The sequence below is a fragment of the Meleagris gallopavo genome, chromosome 7 (assembly GCF_905368555.1).
Source record: "Meleagris gallopavo chromosome 7, MGAL_WU_HG_1.1, whole genome shotgun sequence".
Lineage (NCBI taxonomy): Eukaryota > Metazoa > Chordata > Aves > Galliformes > Phasianidae > Meleagris > Meleagris gallopavo.
The window spans coordinates 34,871,105-34,895,862 of NC_139410.1; the positions used below are offsets into that span (position 1 = coordinate 34,871,105).

General features: G+C 37.5%; 1 protein-coding gene across 26 annotated transcripts in view; it reads right to left on the reverse strand.

Annotated features, from left to right (window-relative positions):
- The window catches only part of NEB (nebulin), a 119,961-nt gene that overhangs the window by 45,999 nt on the left and 49,204 nt on the right, over nt 1-24,758 (reverse strand). For all 26 annotated transcript variants that reach the window (XM_085227936.1, XM_085227935.1, XM_085227930.1 and 23 more), the window contains exons 58-95: nt 24,424-24,531; nt 23,631-23,942; nt 22,980-23,183; nt 22,315-22,419; nt 21,693-21,800; nt 20,426-20,737; nt 19,824-20,027; nt 19,302-19,406; nt 19,017-19,124; nt 18,342-18,653; nt 17,790-17,993; nt 17,479-17,583; nt 16,562-16,669; nt 15,592-15,903; nt 14,910-15,113; nt 14,624-14,728; nt 13,154-13,261; nt 12,185-12,496; nt 11,358-11,561; nt 11,035-11,139; nt 10,434-10,538; nt 10,033-10,344; nt 9,605-9,709; nt 9,232-9,330; nt 8,003-8,104; nt 7,678-7,785; nt 6,472-6,783; nt 6,248-6,352; nt 6,061-6,165; nt 5,436-5,540; nt 4,452-4,559; nt 4,252-4,365; nt 3,280-3,477; nt 2,393-2,497; nt 1,713-1,817; nt 1,515-1,619; nt 971-1,078; nt 177-290 (exon numbers count right to left, since the gene is read on the reverse strand). In XM_085227936.1, coding sequence (XP_085084062.1) covers nt 177-290; nt 971-1,078; nt 1,515-1,619; nt 1,713-1,817; nt 2,393-2,497; nt 3,280-3,477; nt 4,252-4,365; nt 4,452-4,559; nt 5,436-5,540; nt 6,061-6,165; nt 6,248-6,352; nt 6,472-6,783; nt 7,678-7,785; nt 8,003-8,104; nt 9,232-9,330; nt 9,605-9,709; nt 10,033-10,344; nt 10,434-10,538; nt 11,035-11,139; nt 11,358-11,561; nt 12,185-12,496; nt 13,154-13,261; nt 14,624-14,728; nt 14,910-15,113; nt 15,592-15,903; nt 16,562-16,669; nt 17,479-17,583; nt 17,790-17,993; nt 18,342-18,653; nt 19,017-19,124; nt 19,302-19,406; nt 19,824-20,027; nt 20,426-20,737; nt 21,693-21,800; nt 22,315-22,419; nt 22,980-23,183; nt 23,631-23,942; nt 24,424-24,531 — 6,060 coding nt within the window. The remainder of the gene's footprint in view (nt 1-176; nt 291-970; nt 1,079-1,514; nt 1,620-1,712; nt 1,818-2,392; nt 2,498-3,279; nt 3,478-4,251; nt 4,366-4,451; nt 4,560-5,435; nt 5,541-6,060; nt 6,166-6,247; nt 6,353-6,471; nt 6,784-7,677; nt 7,786-8,002; nt 8,105-9,231; nt 9,331-9,604; nt 9,710-10,032; nt 10,345-10,433; nt 10,539-11,034; nt 11,140-11,357; nt 11,562-12,184; nt 12,497-13,153; nt 13,262-14,623; nt 14,729-14,909; nt 15,114-15,591; nt 15,904-16,561; nt 16,670-17,478; nt 17,584-17,789; nt 17,994-18,341; nt 18,654-19,016; nt 19,125-19,301; nt 19,407-19,823; nt 20,028-20,425; nt 20,738-21,692; nt 21,801-22,314; nt 22,420-22,979; nt 23,184-23,630; nt 23,943-24,423; nt 24,532-24,758) is intronic.

Genomic DNA, 24,758 nt, shown 5'->3' on the forward strand with positions numbered 1-24,758 from the left:
CAATGTTTCATACATAAACATATTAGACTTAGAGGTTTAGAACAGAGAATTCAACAGTTGATGTAGAAGCCTGAAAAGACATTTGTGGGTGATTATCATATTTAGCAAATACTGAACACTGCCAAATGCATACTGAAATACATTATCTGTGTGGATTCTAAGAAAACACCACTTACATCAATATTAAGCTTTCCAACTCTAAGGCATCTTGCTGTGTTGGGATCATCCTCAACACTTCCAGGTAGTGTGTATAGAGCTTTAAACTTCTCATATTCTTCTCGGTATTTTACCTAAGCAGATGTAAAGAAAGACAACAAATAACAAATTCCAGTTAGAAAATTGTAATTTTAAAACCAAATCAGTAAGTAAATCAAAATTATTCAGTTCAGTCCAAAAAGCAGAGGCAGCATTTAAAGCAGGATCTCGTTTTCAATTTTATTTTTAGCTGCAAAGAAAATGCATTGTAACTACTGAAAAAAGTAACAACAGCCAGCTAGAAGATTTTTAAATAAATAAATTGAATTTACTAGTTATTTTTATTGTTACAGCTCTTTCCTTTAAATCCATCCAAGAGAGTGATCTCTCATTAGCCTTTGCTCAGTAATGCAATAACTCATGGCCTTCTACAGTCAGTAAAGCATCATTTAAAGACATACAGAACATTTGGTGTTTTTCTGACCCAGGCCATTTAGGCTAAAAGAGAACTAACTATAATTTTTCTAGAAGTTGTTTCTATTATTACAAAATGCAACTTTTTTCCATGAAAAGGAGCAGCAAGTGACTATCTAACTGTTAGTCAAATTATTCTCACAGAAAAAGGATTTTCTACAGATATATATTTAAACCAAAAATAAAAGATTCTACAGTTCTAAGATATTAAAATGCTTTGATACTTAAATGCAAGACATGAGTGCTTGAATTGCTAGAACTGATCTGATTAAAAAAAAATGAAAGTATTTTATTGACTTACAGTACTAGCATTATGCTTCAGTTCTTTTGCACGTGCTAGGGATACAGCATCAGAGGGCAATATGTAGCTAGTAGCTTTCACTCTGTCCCAGGCTTCCTTGTAGAGATTCTGTGGGGAATAGAAAGTCTCTATCAGTGGAAAGATTCCCTGGGTAGTAACCAATGTCCAGTAAAAAAAAAATCAATATCCCTTCTGTTGTGATGATTATTTTATACCTTAACTATTACTTCACAGAAATTAAGACAGTACAGTATTATAATCTTGATAGCACGCACGAAAGGTAACAAAGTTCCCTCCCATTAGTCTTATCCATACTCATACAAGAACTCTTTTTGGTTCAGGTGCAACTTTCTTCGCAGAACCCATTTATTAATGCTTGTATTTTGACAAGACTGAGCCTGACATTCAGCATCTTCTCCAAACTCAGACAATGCAGAGGGCTATCACTAACTTTGCTAAGTCCCATATTTGTAAACTTATCTTCAAACAGAGAGGACAAACAAAATAGAATATCTCAGTAGCACCTTGAGAGAAAGGCACTTACATTGCTAAAAAGATGTTTCAGATTTTGAACTCTTTCAGAGTCTGCTGTTTCTGTCACAGTTGTATACTTGTCCTTAGTTTTATGGTAATCTTCTTTGTATTTAACCTATAAAATGAAAGATGGATTCAGTGGACTCATCTCAATTCTCAGAAGGAGCAAAGGAAAAAAAAAAAGAATATAAAAGAAGGGGACACTCACATCACTGGCATTTATAGTACTCTGCACCGCAGTCACATAGACTGGTGTATCAGTAACAACACCAAAGTTCTGGAAATTCTCTTTTCCAGCAGCTGTATATTTTATCTAAGGAAACAGAAAAAAAAAAATGTTGAAAATGACCACAAAATTTCATGCTAACTTCCTTTAAAACCAGTCATTTAAAATCAGATAACAGAAGCCCAGGATTACAGTCCAAGCAAGACCAACTTGAAGTTACTGCTGTATTGAAGAAATGCTCCTACACAGGAACACAGCAAGTATGAACTACATAATAAAGAAAATTGTGGATAATTGTAAAGCACGTCTAGGCTAAGAGAACAACCAGCAAGGCAACAGATACCTTTCTCCCAGCATAAATAACTTAACTGAGGTATCTTGTGTACAGAGTTGTACACAGAACGAGTGTGACCTTCTCACTGTTAAAAACCAAAATGCTGCAGTACTTCCATTCTCCCAGTTTTTCTGCTTTTTTTAGCAACAAGAATTATCAAGATTCCACAGACTAAGCTGCAAGATTGCATTGCAGTAATCACAAAAAGTATTTTGGATGTAATTATTTCATTCTGCTTTCAAGTAGGATGGGTGAAAGTCCCAGTGAATCATAAATGAAGAAAAAAAAATCTTATATAGGTTTACTTATTTGAGGGCAACTTGCTTACTTGGCTCTGGAGGTCATATGATTTTTTAGCATGCAGGATTTGTGGAGTATCCCAGACATAGCATCCAATTCCCTTCAGCCAATTTAAGTCATCTTTATACACCACCTATACAGGAAAAAAAAAAAAAAACAAAAAACACCTAATGAAGAAAATACTGTTATTTTTACTTTATTCAGCTTTTGCCACTTGTGCAAACTCAATGCACCACAATTCAGGCTTATTCATCAATTACACCTGGAAATTTAAACATGTGCACAGACAATGCTTGGTATGACCCATTTCATACTGTGAATGATTCTTATCCAGGTTTAACATGGAAAAGTAAGCCAATCATACATCATATTAAGGCCAGAAAATTGACATTTTATTAGGAAGGCTTTTTGCCTGAGTAGAGATACTGTTGATTATTTAATATAAAATTCAAGTATCATCTGCAGGCTGTAGGATACAACCTCAAAGAGAAGACTTTTCCATACTCATCCAGGAGGTCTGTGCACGCTGTCTGGCTCCTGTGCAAATTAATTGGTGATCACTGCAGCACAGCAACACTTGACTCTACAATGGTACATCTGCATCCCATCTCTGCGTGTGCCAGATGGTAAGCATTCTACGTATTCTCAACAAGTCAATCTGGTGAACTTTGGGAAGGCTTTGCAAATTCTGTCTTCTTAAGTTTTTCCAATTTACAAGTGTGAGAGAAATAAGTAGATCATTAAGATCCTCCCCAGATAATGTAAAAATCTTTGGTACTGTGACACTAAGCAATCTAAGACCATGGTTATCAATTTCATGTTTAAATACTGCAAAAATATCTGAAAGCATTTGTTATTTAAATATCTTGAAAAGATGACTTTGTAAAATGTTAAATAAATATGTGAAATACATACATCACTCAAAATTTCCTGGGCCCTTCTTGCTTGAATAACATCATGTTCTTCTGGAGAACAATTCCAGTGATGCAGGTAAGTTCTGTATTCAAGGTCACTGAGGATATACTGGCACTTCTTAGCTAGCACATGATTCATCATATCACTTGGAATATGGACTCTTGTTTTAGTGTCTTCGTAATTCTTTCTGTATGCCAACTAAAAAGCAAAGATTGAGGAAAAGGAAAAAAAAGTGAATAGTGTTCTCCTGCATAATTTTGACTCCAATAGGCAGCAGGTTATATAGCACAACCTGAGGCTAATCTTAGTTTAGGGGCAAAACTCCAATGGGATTCAGTGGGATGAAGTCTGAGCTTAGATATTAATCACCATTTCTTCTGACAAGGCACTAGAAAGACAAGAGCAGTCTCCTTCATTGGCAGATTTAACTGTCTGTGTGAAAGGTAACACTACTTCAAGATAAGAAGTGCGTATGTTACAAGCTTTAATCCAAATCATCTCCCTTTTCAAAAGGAGACATAATATTAGAGATTATATTAACCATGCCCTGCATGATTTGTTATAAATTCAGTGGTATACCAAATGTACATTTACCTTTCTGATTCCTCAATTCCTATTTCACTAGAAAATATATACATATTATATATATAGATAGATAGATATGTATATATATATTTTTTTGCTAATATGGCAAAAGTATCTCAAGCCATATATTATTTCTTGCTGATTAGATTCTTAATATAAAATAGCAAACTCTAGTAGGTCCAGTAGTTAAAAAATAAATATATATATCCATCCTAATCTCTTCAATCATTTCAAATTCAATGATTCACCCCAAATACATTCAGGGAAGCATATGGAAAGTACTATTACTGATGTTAATAAGCATAGCATTACTTATGTTCAATATGAGAGAGACACTAATAGTAAAGGAAACAGAAACTACTGGGGGAAGGTTGATTGTCTCCTCACCGCGCTCCGTATTTTCTGGAATGCTAAAGAATGAACGACGCTGGGGAAATCTCCAATGTCCTTCCCAGCCAGATAATGGCCTTTCAGCTTCTCATACAGCTCCTTATATTTACGCTGCAAAATAAACATGTCGAAATTTTAAAGCTCATGCTCACAGGAGATAAGAAAATAAAAAGAAGGAATGGAAGATTCCTACTAACCTCACTATTTACGTAGTTTGCATGCTTGGCTCCAACAAGTGGAATGTATGTTGTATCCAAAGTATACCCAATGGGCTTGCTGATTTCCCAGTCTCTTTTATAAAGTTTCTAGATAAAAAGAACACAATACAAACTTTGATATAAGATCCATTGTACTTTCCAAGAGGTCTGATTCTGCTATTTTCACTCATATGGAATTGGACTGTTTTTATAGAGCAGTTCCTCTTTCCATCAATCATCCCAATAAAGTAAAGGGAGAATATTCATTCAGAACACATATTTGGACTAAGACAGAGCTCCAACTCAGGAGAGTAATGGAGAACAAACTTGAACTGTCTCTCTAGATTTGCTCTCTTGAAATGGCAACCTGGAATTCATTGTCACCAGAAAAGTAACAGAAATATTCAAAATATAGACATGAACTGCTGTTTAAACAGCTGTAGTATAGAATTGACCTTGATAATCTTACAGATAATTTGTTTGAAATCGTGAAAAATCTCCAAGTAAAATTTGTATTTATTATAAGAGCAATAACTGCAGCAATGGAACTTTTTTAATATATCATGTTTTAAATATTAAACACATTGACTGTGTTTACAAAGATTTGACATGTAAATTACACTTCCAAAAGTGGACACTTCCAATTAAAATTAATGAGACTACTGATAACTGCTTAATAACATAAATCTCCTAAAATTTTCCTCTCATAAAAAAAAACTCACATCACAGAATCACAACTATACTAATGCTCCTCCTACTTCCAAGCACCTCAAAGTAATACTCTGAGATCAATTTAGTGGGAAAGAAATGACCCTTAACCTAACTGTCCTCACTAGGAAAAACTGAAAAACAAGAGATTAAATGACATTTCCAGCGCCCTGAGGTAATCTGATGGCAAAAACAGAACAGTATTCTGAAGTTCAGTCTATATTCTGTTGCTTTCAAAACTAACTGCAGCTCAGTTAGGTATTTATCAGATCTTACATCACTATACAGTAAGGACATGTCTCTGGCATGATTCAGTTCAGGAGTATCATCAGACCCGATGTACTGGCCTTTCTCGAGGTTAAATGTTTCTTTGTATTTTAGCTACAAGAGAAAAGAAATACTGAGTTAATTGCCACAATAGAAATAAATGATCCCAACTAGGCCATCTGTAAGAAGTAGACATTTATTTTCTGTTACATTATCACGTCTTCAGAAATGTTGTACAGTGCATTTCAACCACTATGGTACACAGACAGATGTCATCACTAAAACTTTAGTAAAATGGAACATGTTTATCACCGATTAAAAGACAGTAGTCACACCATGAACTCCACTAGCTTACCAAGAACAAGACTCAATTTTAAATCACTATAAGGAAGATCTGTATCAACTGTAAATAAGGGATAACCTGTATTTGTCTACAGAAAAATGTAAAATGTTTTGTTGTAGCAATAATGTGTTATTTACATATTCTTACTAAAGAACTTGCCCAATAAAAGTCTACTATGAATAAGCATATGCTTACATACATACACACACAGCTAAACACAGTACAGTCTAGCAAAAGCAATTAAGTCATCTAGTAATTCTAATAATATTGAAAGAAAAGGAATGTACATACATCACTCTGATTGACAGAGTTAATCTTTGCCAAGACAATGTCTGGAGTGTCAACCACACTGGTGAATTTAGAAAAGTTTTCAAGGGCATCTTTCGTATATGCTCTCTGCAAAGAGATGAAATATTTTCTTATACACTGTGGATGAGAAAGAAGAGCTAGCCACACAACAACTAAAATACCTTCTTACCTTATTTATCAGCTCCTGTGCATGCTTAACTTTCTTATGTTCCACTGAATCCAGAGGAATCCAGCCACAACCACGGAGCCATTCCAAATCAGATTTATAAATATTCTAAATAATAAAGTTACAAAAAGAAAAGAAATTACGTACTTCAGCCTTATGTAATATGAAAAATGCACTCAGACCAAAGCAACTGGAGATTACATGGTATGTATGTAAAAATCACTTACATCGCTTTGCAGATCATAGGCCTTCCTTGCCTGAATACAGTCATTCTGGTCAGGGTGGCACGTCCATTGATGCAGGTAATGGCGGTAGTCAACATCACTGACCAACGCCTGACACTCCTTGGCTGCTACAACTGACATAATATCTGCAGGGATGTGGATTTTGGATTTTGTTTTGTGGTAATTTGATTTATACAATCTGTCATTCTGGATCTCGCCTGCATGTTCAAACCACACCAGTTTTGGATCATCTCTCATACTGGCGACTCCCACGTAGTGACCTCTTTGTTTGACATAGTCAGCTTTGTACTTCAGCTGATGGAAAAGGGGAAAAAAAGTATAAAAAAAAAAAAAAATCAGTACTGATTATATCTACTCTTTTTTTAAGCCATGAACAGCCATGGCTTTGTCAACACCAAGAACAAATGAGACTTTTATTAACAGATAGTTGCCAACTGCAGTCTGATTTTCAATACATGATCACACAAAATTAGGAGACAAACAGTAATGTTACTCTGTGTAGTCCTTCCACTTCAAAACGTGTAATTTTCTAGACTAATATGCTATCATTTTTCAGTAGGGTGCATTTTCAAAATCAAGAGGAAAACCTATCTGGAAAACCTATCTGGAAAATATCTGCTAATAAAGCACCCAGTCTCAGTTTTCCAGCACATTTTTGAACATATTATTTAAGACCGTCTGAAGAGTTGACCTTTATTTAAGGCATTTACACCACATTTTTGACAAAATGTGCGCTCAGTAGTTAACCAAGTGTCATGCAAGAGCTTCAACTCTCATTACACAAAACTTTGAAATTTAATGTGCATACTATCTTACAGTTTCTCATAGAGGAAGCCTCCATAATGTGACAGAAACTGAAATCAGAGCTACAGATAACAATCATCATATTAATTTTTTAGAAGCTTATAAAATATGAAATTTTACCTTAGATGACTTTGAAAGGACTGCATCTGGAGAAACTAAAGGTGGAAAGAAGAATCTGACCTTTCAATAACGATATCCGTAAAATCACAATCTCAGAAATGTCTGAATTGTCTGGAGGACAGTGAACTTCATCAATCATAAGATGTCCACTGGATGTTATCCCTAACGCAAAGCTCTGCACATCTTTTATTGAACTTGCAAGGCCTTTAACATTTTTAAGCTTCTAAGCCCTTGCTCTCCTAATGCGATGAGAAAAATTATTACCTCACTTTGGACATCATTTGAGTGTTGGGCATGACAGATCTGCACAGTGTCAGGAGGTAAGAGATAACCAGTGGCTTTTTCTTTCTCCCAGCTTTCCTTGTATAAACTCTGTGGAAAATAGAAGAGAGGAGAAAGGAGAAATTCAAAACTACTGGAGTCATACGCATTATTAAATATATATAAGGTATATAAAAGTGCAAATAAAAGTGCAAATAAAATAAATCCTTTCTCTAGGGTGTTCTTAATACGGCAAGTTTTCTAAATCCCTCAGAAGAGACATTAATGTGAGTAGAAACTGTCATATGACCAAGGAGAAAACACGTACCTGATTAAGAATTCTGGCTGCCTCTCGAGCCATATCTAGCTGCGGTGTATCTGTTAGAGTATAATTTGACTTGACCTCATTCCATGCTTTGTGGTACTTAATCTAGAACAGAGAAAAAAAAAAAAAAAAAAACAAGTGTCACATCATCACAGCACATGGAAAACACAATACCAAGACCTGAACTTTATGCATAAAATAATCTATGAAAACCTGAATTTTCAAGCCTATTAAATGTTATATATTAAGCACGCATCTAAATGGGCATATATTTTTAAAGGAAGATATACAAGGAAAGATTTTATAGAATTTCTCAGAAAATTTGAAAACTTGTTCCACTGCAGCTGGATGGACAGGGAAGTATCTTCAGAAGATGAAGTTGCACCAGTTGTTTGGTCTACAAGGCTCCACAGCCAATTGCCAAACTACAGCAAGAAGTACTTGAACCAGGACAGATTTTAAGTTTTGCCAGATCAGTTCTCTCTATCCAACATAACCTTTACATGAATGCAGAATCCTAGCATCTCCTAACCACTGCTGTATACACTGAGCCATGTTCCCAAGGACAGGACATGACCAAACACGTGCATGAGCTTGAAGAGCAGCATGCTATTCAATTCAGCTTTTCATTATCATCCTTTTACCACTGCTGGAATTAATCCCAGTGTTTAACTTCGCATGTTCTTTACCAGAAGCAAATTGAAAAAAGAAGCACAAATTCATGAACTGAGAGGGGGTCACGTCACTTCATCTTCACATGCCAGCTTCTCACAGACTTCAAAAACATATGAAGAATGGCAAGCTGACAGCACACCAATTTTTCTAATGATTGTTGTAGCACAGTAATTAACTGGACAGTTTAAGATTGCACTGACTTCACTGGGAAGGAGTAAGCATTACGTTTGCCATAGTACATGTGGTTACTTATGTTCAATGTTGCCAACTGTCACCGAAGGTATCAGCCAAGACAGAAAAGGAAGGGACTGTCACAGAACTACCAGAGGCTTTCCACAAGTCTAGGAGTGATCTTATGCTGCTTGAGGAGCTTCTTCCCACAGACACGATAGAGGGATAGAGATGAAATAGTGACGTTCAGTTCAACTTTATGCCAAACGTTAACAGAATCCCCAAAGTCTGATGCAAAATTATTTTACCTTTTTTTTTTTTTAATAAATAAAATACTGCCACACACAGACCAAGTTAACAGCCTGACAAGATGCCAGCAAACTTACATCACTAAGAATTTCACCGCTTTTCTTCGCTGTGACATAATCAACTCTGTCTGTCACTGGAGTAAATTGAAGCGTTTCAACTTTTGTACGATACTTTCTCTGTACAACAGAAAAGACCGGAAATACAGTCAGATTGTAGGTGGAATATTTTACAGCTAACACACCAATTCTGACTATACAAAGAACAAAACAAAGGTTACATCGAAAGAAAAAAAAACTCTACACACAGTGAATACTGTGGAAATACTCCAGTTGTGTTTTTTGTAATAAAAATAAATGAAAAACTGGTGTATTTAATCATTAAAAAAATACTGAAAATTACAACTACTCTTGAGGAAATCTTAAATCTTAACACTGAGAACTTTTTAGTTACCTCATTTAATAAGTCTCCGGCATGTTTGACATGATTTATTCCAAGTGAATCATTTGGCAACCATCCAATTCCTCGTAGCCATTCTAAATCAGATTTGTAAACAGCCTGAAAAAACAAAATAGAGTTTGTGCTGCTAGCCACAGTTCCCTGTACAATCCAGGGATTCATACAGATCCATACTGAGTGGCATGCACTCCTGCTGGTTAAAACGAGAACGATAATTCCAACTTCATCTAAATTCATTAGCACTACATCTAAATTCTGTACTCTTCAAACTTAGCAGTATGTAATAGTGGCATACACTACGTATTCTAAATAACCAGCAAAGCCAATTCACTGCACTTAGCAGAAGATTCCCACTGTTAGAGCTGAAGCAGACTAAGAAACAACACAGTAAGAAGTTAAACTAAGTTTGCACGTTAACTCACATCACTTTGAAGATCGTAGGCTTTCCTGGCGTGTATCACATCATTCTGGTCTGGAAGGCAGATCCACTGATGCAAGTAATGACGGTAATCAACATCGCTGACCAAAGACTGCCCATGTTTAGCTGACTGGATAGACAGCATATCAACGGGCAGATGGCACTGTGTCTTCCATTTGGCAAAGTGTTTCTTGTATTCTAGTTCACTCTGAACCTTGCCTATGCCAAGGGCAAACTGCATTTTTGTATCTGCTTTTGCATTTGGAACTCCAACGTAATGTCCTTTCTGCTTCTCATGATCCAGTTTGTATTTATACTGGGTAAAGAGCAAAGAGCACCATTAGTAACAGTTATGGAATACTTCTTAAAGCATATGGAAAGCTAGATGCCTCTTTTTGCACTTACATCACTAGCAATTTCTCTGGAAGCTTTGGCTGCTTTAATTGGGATTGCATCTGCTCTCAAATCATAACTCATCTTCACTTCATCCCAGGCTTCTCTATACAGTTTCTGAAAAGACAGCACAATGTCACACACATGCTAGATACCCTAGCATCTGTCATTAAAGAATCATGCACTATACTGTCATTTGTTTGCTGAAATGTGGTATTCTGGGGGGAGCATCACTTCTGCTTCTAGCTATAAATACTGCTTGTCAGTACATGCAGTGTCTGTAACACACCACTGTTTTGACCTATGCAGCATAGAAATGTGTTTATAAAAGTTCTGAAAATATTTATATCCTCTCTTCCATTTAATAAGGTACTGTCTCAGTGGTGCTTTATATTAATCATTTCTAAACAGCTGTATGCAAGCATTTATTTTAAACTACCTAAATACTTCAAGAATGCTCAGTAGAGGGAAGGCAATGTTGTAAGCTGCATATAAGGAAAGATTTCAAGAAGATTCATGTGACTTAACCTCCAGCTTTTTAAGTAACATCTTAGAAAGTTAAAATTCAGAGTTTACTATTTTTTTAATGTAGAAAGTAGAACAATAAACATACCTGGCTATAATTATGAGCATTAGACTTGGCTAGGTTGATTTCAGGTGTGTCTGGCATAATATGGATCATAGTCTTGTCCTTTTCCCAGGCTTCTTTGTATTTTGGCTGTTAAAATAATTCATTTTGCATTTAAAATACAGAACTGCATTTGTCAATAACACAAAATTCCATAAATCTCACATAAATTATCATCTCCAAAAAATAAAACATCTTGAAAAGCGTAAGGCAACTTAAAATACCACTGATCAATTTTACATTTTAACAGAGAGCTTTGTGTTCAACTGTTTACCACCTCCAAACAATGAAAGAATTCAAGAACGTACAATACTGAGCTGTTCAGCATTCACTTTAGCTAGAAGAATGTCTGGAGAATCGACGACACTGGTGTACTTCAAGCTGTCAATAGGTGTGCGATACACCTTGTCACTCAGGAGATCCTGGGCATGTTTCACTCTCCGAATACCTGGAGAATCATTAGGCAACCAGCCAATTCCACGGAGCCATTCTAGGTCTGACTTATAGACAGCCTGTGTTGGAGATGGTCAGAAAAACAAAACACTGTGTTTAACATGACAGTCTTAATTATTTTAGACTAAATAAAGCAGGACATGTCTTAGGAAATTGCCAGTCAGCTACATTAATCCTTTATACACAAGAGATATTCGGAGCAATAAGCAAGCCTGGGAAGAAGATCTAAGTAAGCTAATAAATTAAGCAGTATATTCAAAGACTTATGAATATAAATAGCAGAGAAGCAAATGAATAGAATGGATGTTAAAGATGATAAAAGGTCATTCCATTCTCTCCAAAATGAATTCCTCTAAGTGCTTCAATGATTTAAGGGTCCAAATTAGAAAACGTGCAGCCCCTCGTGAAAGAAGGCAAAAATATGGAACGGAGATACTGAGAAGTAGAGCTAATCAGCAGATCTCCTGAAGTGGCAGCAGACAACAACATTGTCTTCATTTCAATCGACCAAATTCTTCAACAAGGAACATAAATCTCACCACTGAAGCTCAAGTGAAATACAGGAAGAGACACGGTTCTGAGACGATACTGTAGGAGAAACTGTTCTAAAGATCACACATTTCTGACTGAGCTAAAATGAAATAATAACAATAGTATATGCCAGATCTTCATACATACGTACATCACTCTGTAGGTCGTAGGCCTTCCTCGCGTGCACCACATCATTGTGGTCAGGCAGACACGTCCACTGGTGAAGGTAATGGCGGTAGTCAACATCACTGACAAGCGTCTGGCACTCCTTGGCTGCCTGCAGTGACATCGCATCCACTGGCATGTGGATGTGGGCCTTCGAGTCGTTGTACGCCTTCCTGTAAATGCGGTCGTTCTGCAGCAACATGGCTCGTGCAGCCCACGACAGCTTCGGATCCTCCTTGGCCGTTCGGCACCCAATGTAGTGCCCCTTCTGCTTCTCGTGAGTTTCCTTGTACTTGTACTAAGAAAAGAAAAAACAACATCAGCAGCCACACAACTTCTCGCCTGAGCACCACCGACATAAAGGACCTCCCCGAGCTGCCACTCCTGTGACACATTGCCCAAGGGCATTCCCTCAGCACAGACAAAGCTCCCATCCATACAGAGCACACTCTCCAGTATCCAAAACACCTGTCCACGGATCACCACGGTTTCTCAAAAATACATCTGCCTTATCCTAATGCATGGAACCAATGAAAACCATACTGAGGAAGATGCCTTGCTCTGCATGACTGCTCCAAGAACTAGCCTCACTGCACATCCTTAAGGAGAAAGCATTTGATAGTGGGGATTACAGGAACTGCAAGTATTCAGCAGCAGCAGCCACAGCCCTGGCACTGCCAAAATCAGTTTTACCTCGTTTCTCGGTGGCTGGAAACTAGCACTTTGTTACCTGGCACTCCAGGCACTCCAACAAGCTTATCACACTGTATCCTAAGAATGGATCACTAACTCACAGGCAGCTTCAGAAAGAAAGAAGCACTCAGGACAGCCCTTGAAATAACAAAGGGACACAAACTCATACTCTGCTTCTACCTGAGATGCACTTCACTCAGTTCTGTCAAACGGGGCAAAGGAAAACACAGCACAGGACAACCACATTCAGAGGAGGCCATACCTCACTGGCAATGTCCCTGGAAGCCTTGGCGTGTTTGATGGGAATGGCGTCAGCTCTTAGATCATAGCTCTTTGCTTTGGCCTCATCCCAGGCCTTCTGATACTGTTTCTGCAAAGTAAATTGATCAACCATGTTACATCCAGCCAGGACTGTGGCCTTGATGTGGTCATACACACACATACAACTGAAGGAGAAGAGTTACTGGAGACAAAACACTTGCTCTCCTGATTAAATGAAACCAAGCCCTCCTGACTTGTGAAGCCTCCTACACCTGCCACAGACTTTCTTTTTTTCTGGTCTCTTTCTGGACCAATAAAGAATGTGACTGTTGGCAGTGAGTCTTAGTCCATATACTGGACTGAACAGAAAATGAAGTGTCTCCATGTGTCACTGAAGACCCATGCCATCTAGGAAATCAAGCACAAAAACAAAAGGGCTCCTCCTTTAATGTCAAGTTGGCCCTCAAATGGTTGGTCAGTCCACCTGAACTTGATGTCTCTAGAGTGGCTCAGTAAACAATGTGGTTTCAAAGTTCTCTGATGACTGTGGAAAAAGATAAAGTGAATTATATCACAAGTCAGACCACAAGGACTCTGTAATCAAAGCAAGGGCAAGGTAAAAAAAAAAAAAAAAAAAAAAAAAAAAAAAAAAGGATACTGAAATGTCTGTTGCAGCAACATCTGAAACATCTGAGCTCTAATTCAATCACATCCACTACTTCTGAACAATCTTTAACTTGATGTTCAATCCAAGAACATCTAGGAATGAATGCAGATTCCAGCCAAAAATTTCCTGCCCCCTCCATGCTGAAGACACGAAACAGGAAACTGCATTCAGCCTTATAAAATCTCTAGCGCTAGTCCCAGTCCCACAAAAATAGTGGGTGAAGCAACACACAGCTGCAAAACATGTCAGGGATGATGAGCTTATAGACTACTGCAACAGCTCCACAAAAAATCTTTGCCAGTTTTTATCAAAGGGAGAAGTCTTCTGTAATTATGCCCTGAACTTCTAACTTTGCTCACAAACACATGCTCATCAGACAAGGTAGGCGACTCCTTGCTCAATAGATTCAGGAACATGTATAGTTTATGACAACATGTCAGTATTGGCATGTTCCACAGAGACAATTCTGTCATTTTCATATTCAGAAGGACTTTGTGAGGACACAACAGCATGGAGTCTATATCAGCACCCTTGCTGATTCCTTGCTTGATGAATGTCAGGTTCAATAAGAACACATCTGCAGACATTAATTACAGCCTGCATAGGCAGCCATTGGATGTAATCTACAGTTTACAATACTAACACAGTGGAAAACAGCAGTAGTATGTGCCACTCTTTATGGCCAAACCTAAAAGACGACAGGAGTGAAAACCTAAAAACCTTTTGCAGGTGAAAACCTCTATGAGCAGTTGGCACGCTCTGAAGTTAACAACAGTTCACACACATTTCATTGTATTCTCTTACATTGCTGATGTTCAGAGCGTTGAGTTTTGACTGCAGCATCTCAGGAGTGTCAGAAGGTATGGAAATCTGTGCCTTGTCTTTGTCCCAGGCCTCACGGTACAGACGCTAAGGAGAAAGGAAGCATAATGACGTTTCACTATGGTCTGAACACTGAAAAATACAACAACACTTGTGGGAATTACTTCGCAACATCGATTTTAAATTAACCATTATCATGTTAGAAACTGTACTCGCCAACACAAAGAAATGTCAACATCCAAGTAAAATAAAGAAAACAAAAGCTTACATTACTGAGTTGCATAGCATTGATCTTAGCCTGGACAACATCTGGTGAATCAGTTACGCTGGTGAATTTCATCTGGTCTGGCAGCGTGCGGTACAACCTGTCACTCAGAATTTCCTGGGCTTTCTTGGCTTTGACCACATCCACAGAACCTTCTGTCAGCCAGCCAATACCTCGCAACCACTCCAGGTCTGACTTGTACACATTCTGCAAATAAAACAAAGGGTTACTGCCATTGCAGAGACAACTTTGAGTATAGAGAGCTTATGTATGTACAAGGCTTTCCCAAACACCTCCTCCAAAAGTTACTACGTTGTGTAAAATCGCTGAGATGGCAGCCTACCAAAACCATTAAGTAAAAAACTATCACATATTTTGCACTGCAACAAAATTAACCATCCTTTAAAATAAATTTTACATGAAAAAGAGACATAATCTTCAGGTAAACATTATTCAGTAGACAAAAACACATCAGTAATACACACTACATGCTGATATGAACTGCCTAGTACACTTCTGGCTACCAAGATGTAAATAACGTTGAAATTATCATACACACGAATTACAAAACCATGTGAGGACAGACTGCAAATTCATGAAAAGATCCTTGAAATAATCTATGAAGAGTGACAAGAAGAGGTTCAAGCAACTTTGTGAAAGCTTTCCTACAACTACTCCCACTCACATCACTCTGTAGGTCGTAGGCCTTCCTCGCGTGCACCACATCATTGTGGTCAGGCAGACACGTCCACTGGTGAAGGTAATGACGGTAGTCAACATCACTGACAAGCGTCTGGCACTCCTTGGCTGCCTGCAGTGACATCGCATCCACTGGCATGTGGATGTGGGCCTTCGAGTCGTTGTACGCCTTCCTGTAAATGCGGTCGTTCTGCAGCAACATGGCTCGTGCAGCCCACGACAGCTTGGGATCCTCCTTGGCCGTTCGGCACCCAATGTAGTGCCCCTTCTGCTTCTCGTGAGTTTCCTTGTACTTGTACTAAGAAAAGAAAAAACAACATCAGCAGCCACACAACTTCTCGCCTGAGCACCACCGACATAAAGGACCTCCCCGAGCTGCCACTCCTGTGACACATTTCCCAAGGGCATTCCCTCAGCACAGACAAAGCTCCCATCCATACAGAGCACACTCTCCAGTATCCAAAACACCTGTCCACGGATCACCACGGTTTCTCAAAAATACATCTGCCTTATCCTAATGCATGGAACCAATGAAAACCATACTGAGGAAGATGCCTTGCTCTGCATGACCTGCTCCAAGAATTAGCCTCACTGCACATCCTTAAGGAGAAAGCATTTGATAGTGGGGATTACAGGAACTGCAAGTATTCAGCAGCAGCAGCCACAGCCCTGGCACTGCCAAAATCAGTTTTACCTCGTTTCTCGGTGGCTGGAAACTAGCACTTTGTTACCTGGCACTCCAGGCACTCCCACAAGCTTATCACACTGTATCCTAAGAATGGACCACTAACTCACAGGCAGCTTCAGAAAGAAAGAAGCACTCAGGACAGCCCTTGAAATAACAAAGGGACACAAACTCATACTCTGCTTCTACCTGAGATGCACTTCACTCAGTTCTGTCAAACGGGGCAAAGGAAAACACAGCACAGGACAACCACATTCAGAGGAGGCCATACCTCACTGGCAATGTCCCTGGAAGCCTTGGCGTGTTTGATGGGAATGGCGTCAGCTCTTAGATCATAGCTCTTTGCTTTGGCCTCATCCCAGGCCTTCTGATACTGTTTCTGCAAAGTAAATTGATCAACCATGTTACATCCAGCCAGGACTCTGTGAAACGATGGTTTTCTTAATACCTAGTCTCTTGAGCTTAATCCCTTGGATGTTTTTTGTGCCTCTTGTTACAGGCAAGTTGCAATAATGATCCTTGCAAGCGCCCTAGCAGAAACCTCAGAACTCAGAGTTCAAAGAAGTCACAAAACTCAAAACATGAGGATAGAGCGGATACATTATTGAAAACACATTATAACATCATGTTGAAGTCTACTGCTGACCACATGTATGACCTCACCCAATAACCCCCACATGGGCTGTCACACTGGTAGATTTGTGCACCTTCATGACCAGTACTGAATTCTTTAAGGCCTTGATGTGGCCAGACATTGTATTCACATACACAGCCAATTGCAGGAGCAGAGTTGCTGGAGACAAAATATCTATTCTTCTGACAAAATGAATCCAAACCCTACTGAGCTTTGAAGCCTCCTACACCTGCTAGACTTCTTTACTGGTCTTTTCCTAGGCTAATCAAAGAAGTTAGTGAGGGCAAAGAGTCTTAGTCCATTTACAAGACTGAACAGAACTGAAGCGTCTCTGTATGTGTCCATATAGACCCATGCTATCCAGGACATCAAGCACAAAAACACCAGGGCTCTGGTTTTAGCACCATCATGGCCCACAGAAGCTTCATCAGCCCACCTGAACTTGGTGACATTAGAATGGTTTGATAAACAACGTGCTTTGTAGTTCTCTGATGACTGTGAAGAATCAGAAACTAAAGGTTATTGAAAAAAATCAAACCACAAGGAATTCTTACATTGCTGATGTTCAGAGCGTTGAGTTTTGACTGCAGCATCTCAGGAGTGTCAGAAGGTATGGAAATCTGTGTCTTGTCTTTGTCCCAGGCCTCACGGTACAGATACTAAGGAGAAAGGAAGCATAATGACGTTTCAATATGGTCTGAACAGTTAAAAAAAAAAAAAAAAAAAAAGAAAAAGAAAACCCTTATGGAAATTTAGTAATGTTCATTTCATTCATTTCAAATTACTCATTATCTTGATAGAAATCGTAGTCTCTAACAAAGAAATAACAATGTGTGAATGAGAAGTAACCAAAACAAAAGCTTACATTACTGAGTTGCATAGCATTGATCTTAGCCTGGACAACATCTGGTGAATCAGTTATGCTGGTGAATTTCATCTGGTCCGGCAGCGTGCGGTACAACCTGTCACTCAGAATTTCCTGGGCTTTCTTGGCTTTGACCACATCCACAGAACCTTCTGTCAGCCAGCCAATACCTCGCAACCACTCCAGGTCTGACTTGTACACATTCTGCAAATAAACCAAGGGTTACTGCCACTGCAGAGACAACTCTGAGTAAAGAGAGCTTATGTATGTACAAGGCTTTCCGCAAACTCCTCTGTCAAAAGTAACACAACAAGCAGCCAGCACTGAGACTGCAGGCAAACAAATCCTTTACAGACACAGCTATGACCTTCCATCACTTTGTAACAAAATTAAAATCTTTTAAAAATGGAGGATGATCCAAATGAATTTTAAAAACATCATACAGGGACTGACTGCACGTTCATGAAAAGATCCTTGAGATAATCTATGAAGAGTGACAAGAAGAGGTTCAAGCAACTTTGTGAAAGCTTTCCTACAATTACTCCCACTCACATCACTCTGTAGGTCGTAGGCCTTCCTCGCGTGCACCACATCATTGTGGTCAGGCAGACACGTCCACTGGTGAAGGTAATGACGGTAGTCAACATCACTGACAAGCGTCTGGCACTCCTTGGCTGCCTGCAGTGACATCGCATCCACTGGCATGTGGATGTGGGCCTTCGAGTCGTTGTACGCCTTCCTGTAAATGCGGTCGTTCTGCAGCAACATGGCTCGTGCAGCCCACGACAGCTTCGGATCCTCCTTGGCCGTTCGGCACCCAATGTAGTGCCCCTTCTGCTTCTCGTGAGCTTCCTTGTACTTGTACTAAGGAATTATAAAAGCAGGATAGTAAGATATTGATCATGCATTGGTCGTGAATGATTTTTTTTAATGCACTATATAGATAAATAGTATACTTATTCATAGTTTAGAAACACATAATGCTTTCTTGTTGCATACTTCTTACTCAATTCATAGTCACTTATGATTTCTTAATATCCGTTTAATATCAGGAATTGCAATGCAATTTTTCTTTTGAAATTGGTATCCATTGTCCCTCTGCTTTGAATTCTGTGCTGGTAAGCTTTTTCTTGAACATACCATACCATACTTTTTTTAGTGTCTCATAGATCTTTCCACTTGATTCCTATTTCACAAATGAACAATATAGGTAAAGGAAGTACATACATCACTCGCAATATCTCTTGATGCCTTTGCACTTCGAATTGGAATTGCATCAGCTCTCATGTCATAACCCTTCGTTTTGGCATCTTCCCAGGCTTGTATATAATGTTTCTACATAAAAGAAGACAGAAAACAGCTTCTGAGTATTCATAAGGGTGGAACTTCTACATCTCATATTCTTCTTGAAAATTTTAGTGAAAATATGTTTTATAAGATCATTACAGGGAAATTAAGTAAGCATTTCTTTCACCATTTCCATTAAGGTATTGTATGTTTAAATATTCTTACATGGCTAACATTAGCTGCGTTGGCCTTTGCTAATAAAATGGTGGGAGTGTCAGGCATGACGTGAATCGATGTTTTGTCTGCATCCCAGGCTTCTGTATATAAACGCTACAGGAGAGAAAAAGAGATTCTTTTAAGCAGCTTAATTATGTAATGATGACAAGACTGCAAGCTAGATACTGGCATTCACCAAAAATATATCTATTTATGATATAAAAGAAACGAAGTCTTGATGGAGAGCAAGGTATATTTATAACCAAACTAATATATTTGTCCAAAGAAAGTATTTTTACAAACTTTCACATGGTTCAAGTAGCCTTTAATATCCTGATATAGGAAAGGTTCTCATAGAACTGCTGAAGTAGGAAACTACATTCTTCCTCCATTTCTTAGGCTAAATTGGACCTGCAAATTATTGACTTAAGGTTGCTAGGAAAATGCTGTGTACTCTTATTTCTGTATTTTTCACTTTATCAACAAGTTCTTTCAACTAGCAACACCAGTTGTAGTAACATACAAACTCACCTTGTTCATTATCTCAGCATTATGCTTGGCTAACATCATAGCCAAAGAATCTGTCACACTAGTAAATTTGATTTGGTCGGCTGGTTGACGATACTTCCTCTCACTCAGGATTTCTCCAGCTTTCTTAGCCTTCTCAACATCCAAAGAGCCAATAGGAACCCATCCAATTCCTCTCAGCCATTCCAGGTCAGATTTATAAACAGCCTGAAAATTTTTCAAGTTCATCATATAATTATTTTAATATTGTATCCGCAAATGAAAGTAGTTATTACCACACGAGAAATTTTATATAAGATATATTTCTGCATATTAGCAGCATATGGTTTTTAAACCAACTTAAATTTTTGAACAAAATATTTAATCTTTAAATAACAAAAAGGGAGTTATTGAAGATCTCTACACATGCCAGAGTTAGAAAGAAATTATATCTCAGGTTAAAGACAGAGAAAATAGAATTAAATGCAAGTTCGATGACAGCGTATTAAATGCTTCACTATGAAGAACAAATGCGATACAATTGGCTAAGGCACATTTTATACAAAGTATTAGGTACAAAACCCAGTATATTTAATTATGTATAACAAATTCAACAATTTACTCACATCACTCTGCAGGTCATAGGCCTTCTTAGCATGGATAACATCGTTCTGGTCCGGCAGGCAGATCCACTGATGCAGATAGTGGCGGTAATCAACATCGCTGACCAGCTCCTGACATTTCTTGGCCAACACGATTCCCAGCATGTCCACGGGGCTGCTGAAGTGCGTCTTGGTCTTCTCAAAGGCTTTCTTGTACTCCCTGTCACTCTGGATCTTGGCCACGTGCATCGACCACATCATCTTGGGATCGTCCTCTATGTTGCGGGCTCCAATGTGGTGGCCAAGCTGCTTGCGATACCCTTCTTTATACTTGTACTGAAATCAAGGATGTTTGTATTTTATATGGTACACTTATCAATTAATAAATGACACACATAGATTAACATTTTTTAACATGATTACTAATATTTTTATGCGACTCAGACCTCCCTAATATATCATTAACTTTCACATAAGTTTTTTTTTTTTTAAAACAGGTATTATTTTTGATGTTAATGCAGCTATCTGTCCTGAGAGAGGCAGTATTCTTCATAGTTAAGCCACAACATTGTAAGACATACACAGTTAATATTTAGTGTCTAATAACCTATCTAATAAGTCTGATATTCTACACTGGTTTGATGTTAAGATTAGAATGTAATGATTAACTTATTGTTAAGGTTTATGATGGGACACCATGATGAAGGCAGTCTGAGGTGGTCTTTACACTGTTTAATTATCAATCTTGATGGAAAAAACAAGTAACATGTAAGTATTATCCTCCGTTCTAGAGATGTTTCCTCATCAGGAAACAGAATATTTTTTAATACTGTTTTTGTATTCAGACATCTAAAATTTCAGTACAACATTCCAACAGAATTATTTTTTTTTCCTCAGAAAACGACAAAAATTTAGAATTTTTGGCATTAGTTTTCTAACATATATATATTCTGGGTAGTAATTTTTCAGTATTTCCTAGTTTGAAACAGAAATGAATTTGGTTAACTACACCATCCTACTTCAACATCCATGAGCATGTAATAGAACTATTATAGTGGACACAGATTTGCCCTTTGTATTATTTTACCTCTTGATTACTATTATGTCTTTCTCATGCATAAAAACAGAGACTGTCCATACCTTCTATGTACTATGGCATGCATTAGAATTACAGAATTTCAGTATTATCTATCCTACATTCATAATATTACATTAATAACCAAGGGAACAATCATTTCAATTCTTTTGCCTTAACAAATCCATAAAGCCATGAGAAAAAAAACCTGCTTACATCACTGGCAATCTCTCTGGATGCTTTGGCAGCTTGGATAGGAATGGCATCAAAACGTAAGTCATGACCCTTCTTCTTTGATTCCTCCATAGCTAGTCTGTACATTTTCTGTAAAAAAAAAAAAAAAAAAAAAAAAAAAAAAAAAAAAAAAAAAAAGGTTTCAATAATCAGAAAATTTACACACTTCAGTTAAACACACCTGCATAAAAAAACAAATTATGTTCTTAAATGACATTGTTAATGTTCAGATAGCTTGAATATCTCAACACAGCTCTATCTTCTGCAGAAAGAAAGAAAGAAAAATTTAAAAACAAAAAAAACATTTCAAAGATTTTCTGATTTCATAGCAGACACTTGGAAACTAGAAGTCATCCAGGGAAGGGAAAGAAATATTTTAAAACTTAAATAATTTATTTCCATGCTTCGCTATAAAACTGATTACTAGTTTATGGTAGAAAATATATTTTAGAAGAACATCAGATGCCTAGCAGTAAAAGAACAACTTTGAAGTAAATAGCATAACTGGCCACTTGTGAAATCAAACAACTTGGTAACAATATAATATTAAGTGAAATTCAGAGGTAAATAAATTGAACTTTCTAGGTTCTTCAGATTCACTCACCTGACTGTAGTGTAGCTGGTTTTGTTTAGCTAGCATAATTTCTGGTGTGTCAGGCATGACATGAATTGTGGCCTTATCTTTATTCCACGCTTCAGTGTATAAACGCTAAGAACATAGGAAAAAGATTAATGTTGCATTGCAGTACAAGGTCAATTGTCATTAATTAGCTAAAATATAATATTAGGTAAATTAAAGGAAAGAGCAAGAATAAATGCCTACACATTTAATCAGAGTTAGATACCAAATTCTTGTCATAAAGAGAATTTAACCGAGGAAATTCAGTGTAGAAACACAGAATCATAGAAATAGAATGGCTACAAGAGTACAGGACCCCCAAAGGTCATCTGTTCCAACTTCCTGCTCAAATACAGCCATCTAGAGCCTACAGAACAGCAACATTAATTAAGAATAAAAGCAAAGTATGCTTACTGCTCACTACACAGACCACATAAGAGAAAATATTTAAGTGTACTATGTAGAAAATCTCAAGGCAAATCTTTTGTTACATGGCTATTACTTTTGAGAGAAATACACAGAACACAGTATTTGAAATAAACATTATATCTGAACTGCAGCATTATTTGTGATCACGTTATTTCTAGTCTTCTGTCTCCAAGGGTTAGCAGGAGAATGCCAATATGTTGCTGAATTGAATTAGGACTCACCTTATTCATCATCTCTGCATTATGCTTAGCTAAGTTCATCTCCAGAGAATCAGTAACACTCGTAAACTTGATGGTGTCTGGAGGCTGACGGTACACTTTATCACTCAAGATCTGTCCTGCCCTCTTGGCTTTTTCAATATCCAAGGAACCAATGGGGACCCAACCAATGCCACGCATCCACTCAAGGTCTGACTTGTAGAAATTCTGTTACAAAAAAAAAAAAAAAAAAAGAAAAAAGAAAAAAACAAAAAACAAATACAACCAAATGAGAAATTCTAATAATGTCAATTACACATCTTTTCACAAGTGTTTAAGTAAACTCACCATCAATTTTTAACACAAATAAAACTCAAAGCCCAGAAAAAAACTTCAAAGAAATCACTGCATTTCATCTAGACACAGAATTCCATCTAGATACAAGTTTCACAATTCAAGACAAATAATAAATAGCTCAAAAAGGCCATATCAGACAACTTCATTTAAATATCAACAAGCTAACATATGCTCTTGTAGATCTGAATTTCAGTACACCGTACAACTTTAAAATTATCTTTAAAATCGTGTTCTATCACATTTGTACGTGATGTTCTCATCCACCTATGTGAAATATCCAATACGTTTCTTTCCAAAAATGAAATTAGAGGTACTCACATCACTCTGCAGGTCATAGGCCTTCTTAGCATGGATAACATCATTCTGGTCCGGCAGGCAGATCCACTGATGCAGATAGTGGCGGTAATCAACATCGCTGACCAGCTCCTGACATTTCTTGGCCAACACGATTCCCAGCATGTCCACGGGGCTGCTGAAGTGCGTCTTGGTCTTCTCAAAGGCTTTCTTGTACTCCCTGTCACTCTGGATCTTGGCTACGTGCATCGACCACATCATCTTGGGATCGTCCTCTATGTTGCGGGCTCCAATGTGGTGGCCAAGCTGCTTGCGATACTCTTCTTTATACTTGTACTGAAATATATATCAAGATATTATATTTATATATACAACATAATATCAGTTACCCATGTAAAATGTTTCAATAATAAACTCTCTATAAAGTTTTCTGTAATCCACAGCCAACAAATATACATTTAAAGTAACTCTGGGGCTAATAATATGAAACCCCAGGTTAAATTTCTGAGATTTGTATTAGAGCAGTAAACAGAGCTGAATAAATTTTTTTGGAAGAAATTCTTCTCTAATGTTACTGAGAAATAATCTTGTTTCTGAAGATTTAACTACACATACAGCTAAGAACATGACAGCAGCATTATCTTGTCCATATCTTTTACAATTAGGCCTCCTTTATACATATATAATTTATTTCCAAATTGCGTTCTTTAGATGAGAGTTAAATTTAAACTTCTTTTACAGAAATAATCCGAACATTTTTATATTGTAGAGATCTGATGTCAGAACACACAAAAAAAACAAGATATTAGTGTCTTACATCACTGGCAATTTGCCTGGATGCTTTGGCAGCCTGAATTGGGATAGCATCACTTCTCAAATCATAGCCTTTCTTTTTTGCTTCTTCCATGGCTTGTTTGTACAGTTTCTAGGTAAAGAATTAAACAACAGGATTAATGTAGCTAAACACCATATGTTGCGTTCTGTGCAAAACAAATTGCTTGTGAATAGGCAAAACATATCATTAAGATTTATTCTATCCTGGTTTTATCTAACTTCATTCAGTTTAGATTCATGAGTTACTAACCTGGAGATTGGAATTAAGGAAGATTTTTGCTTATTACACTAACAACTTTTTCCTTCTGAACTTTGATC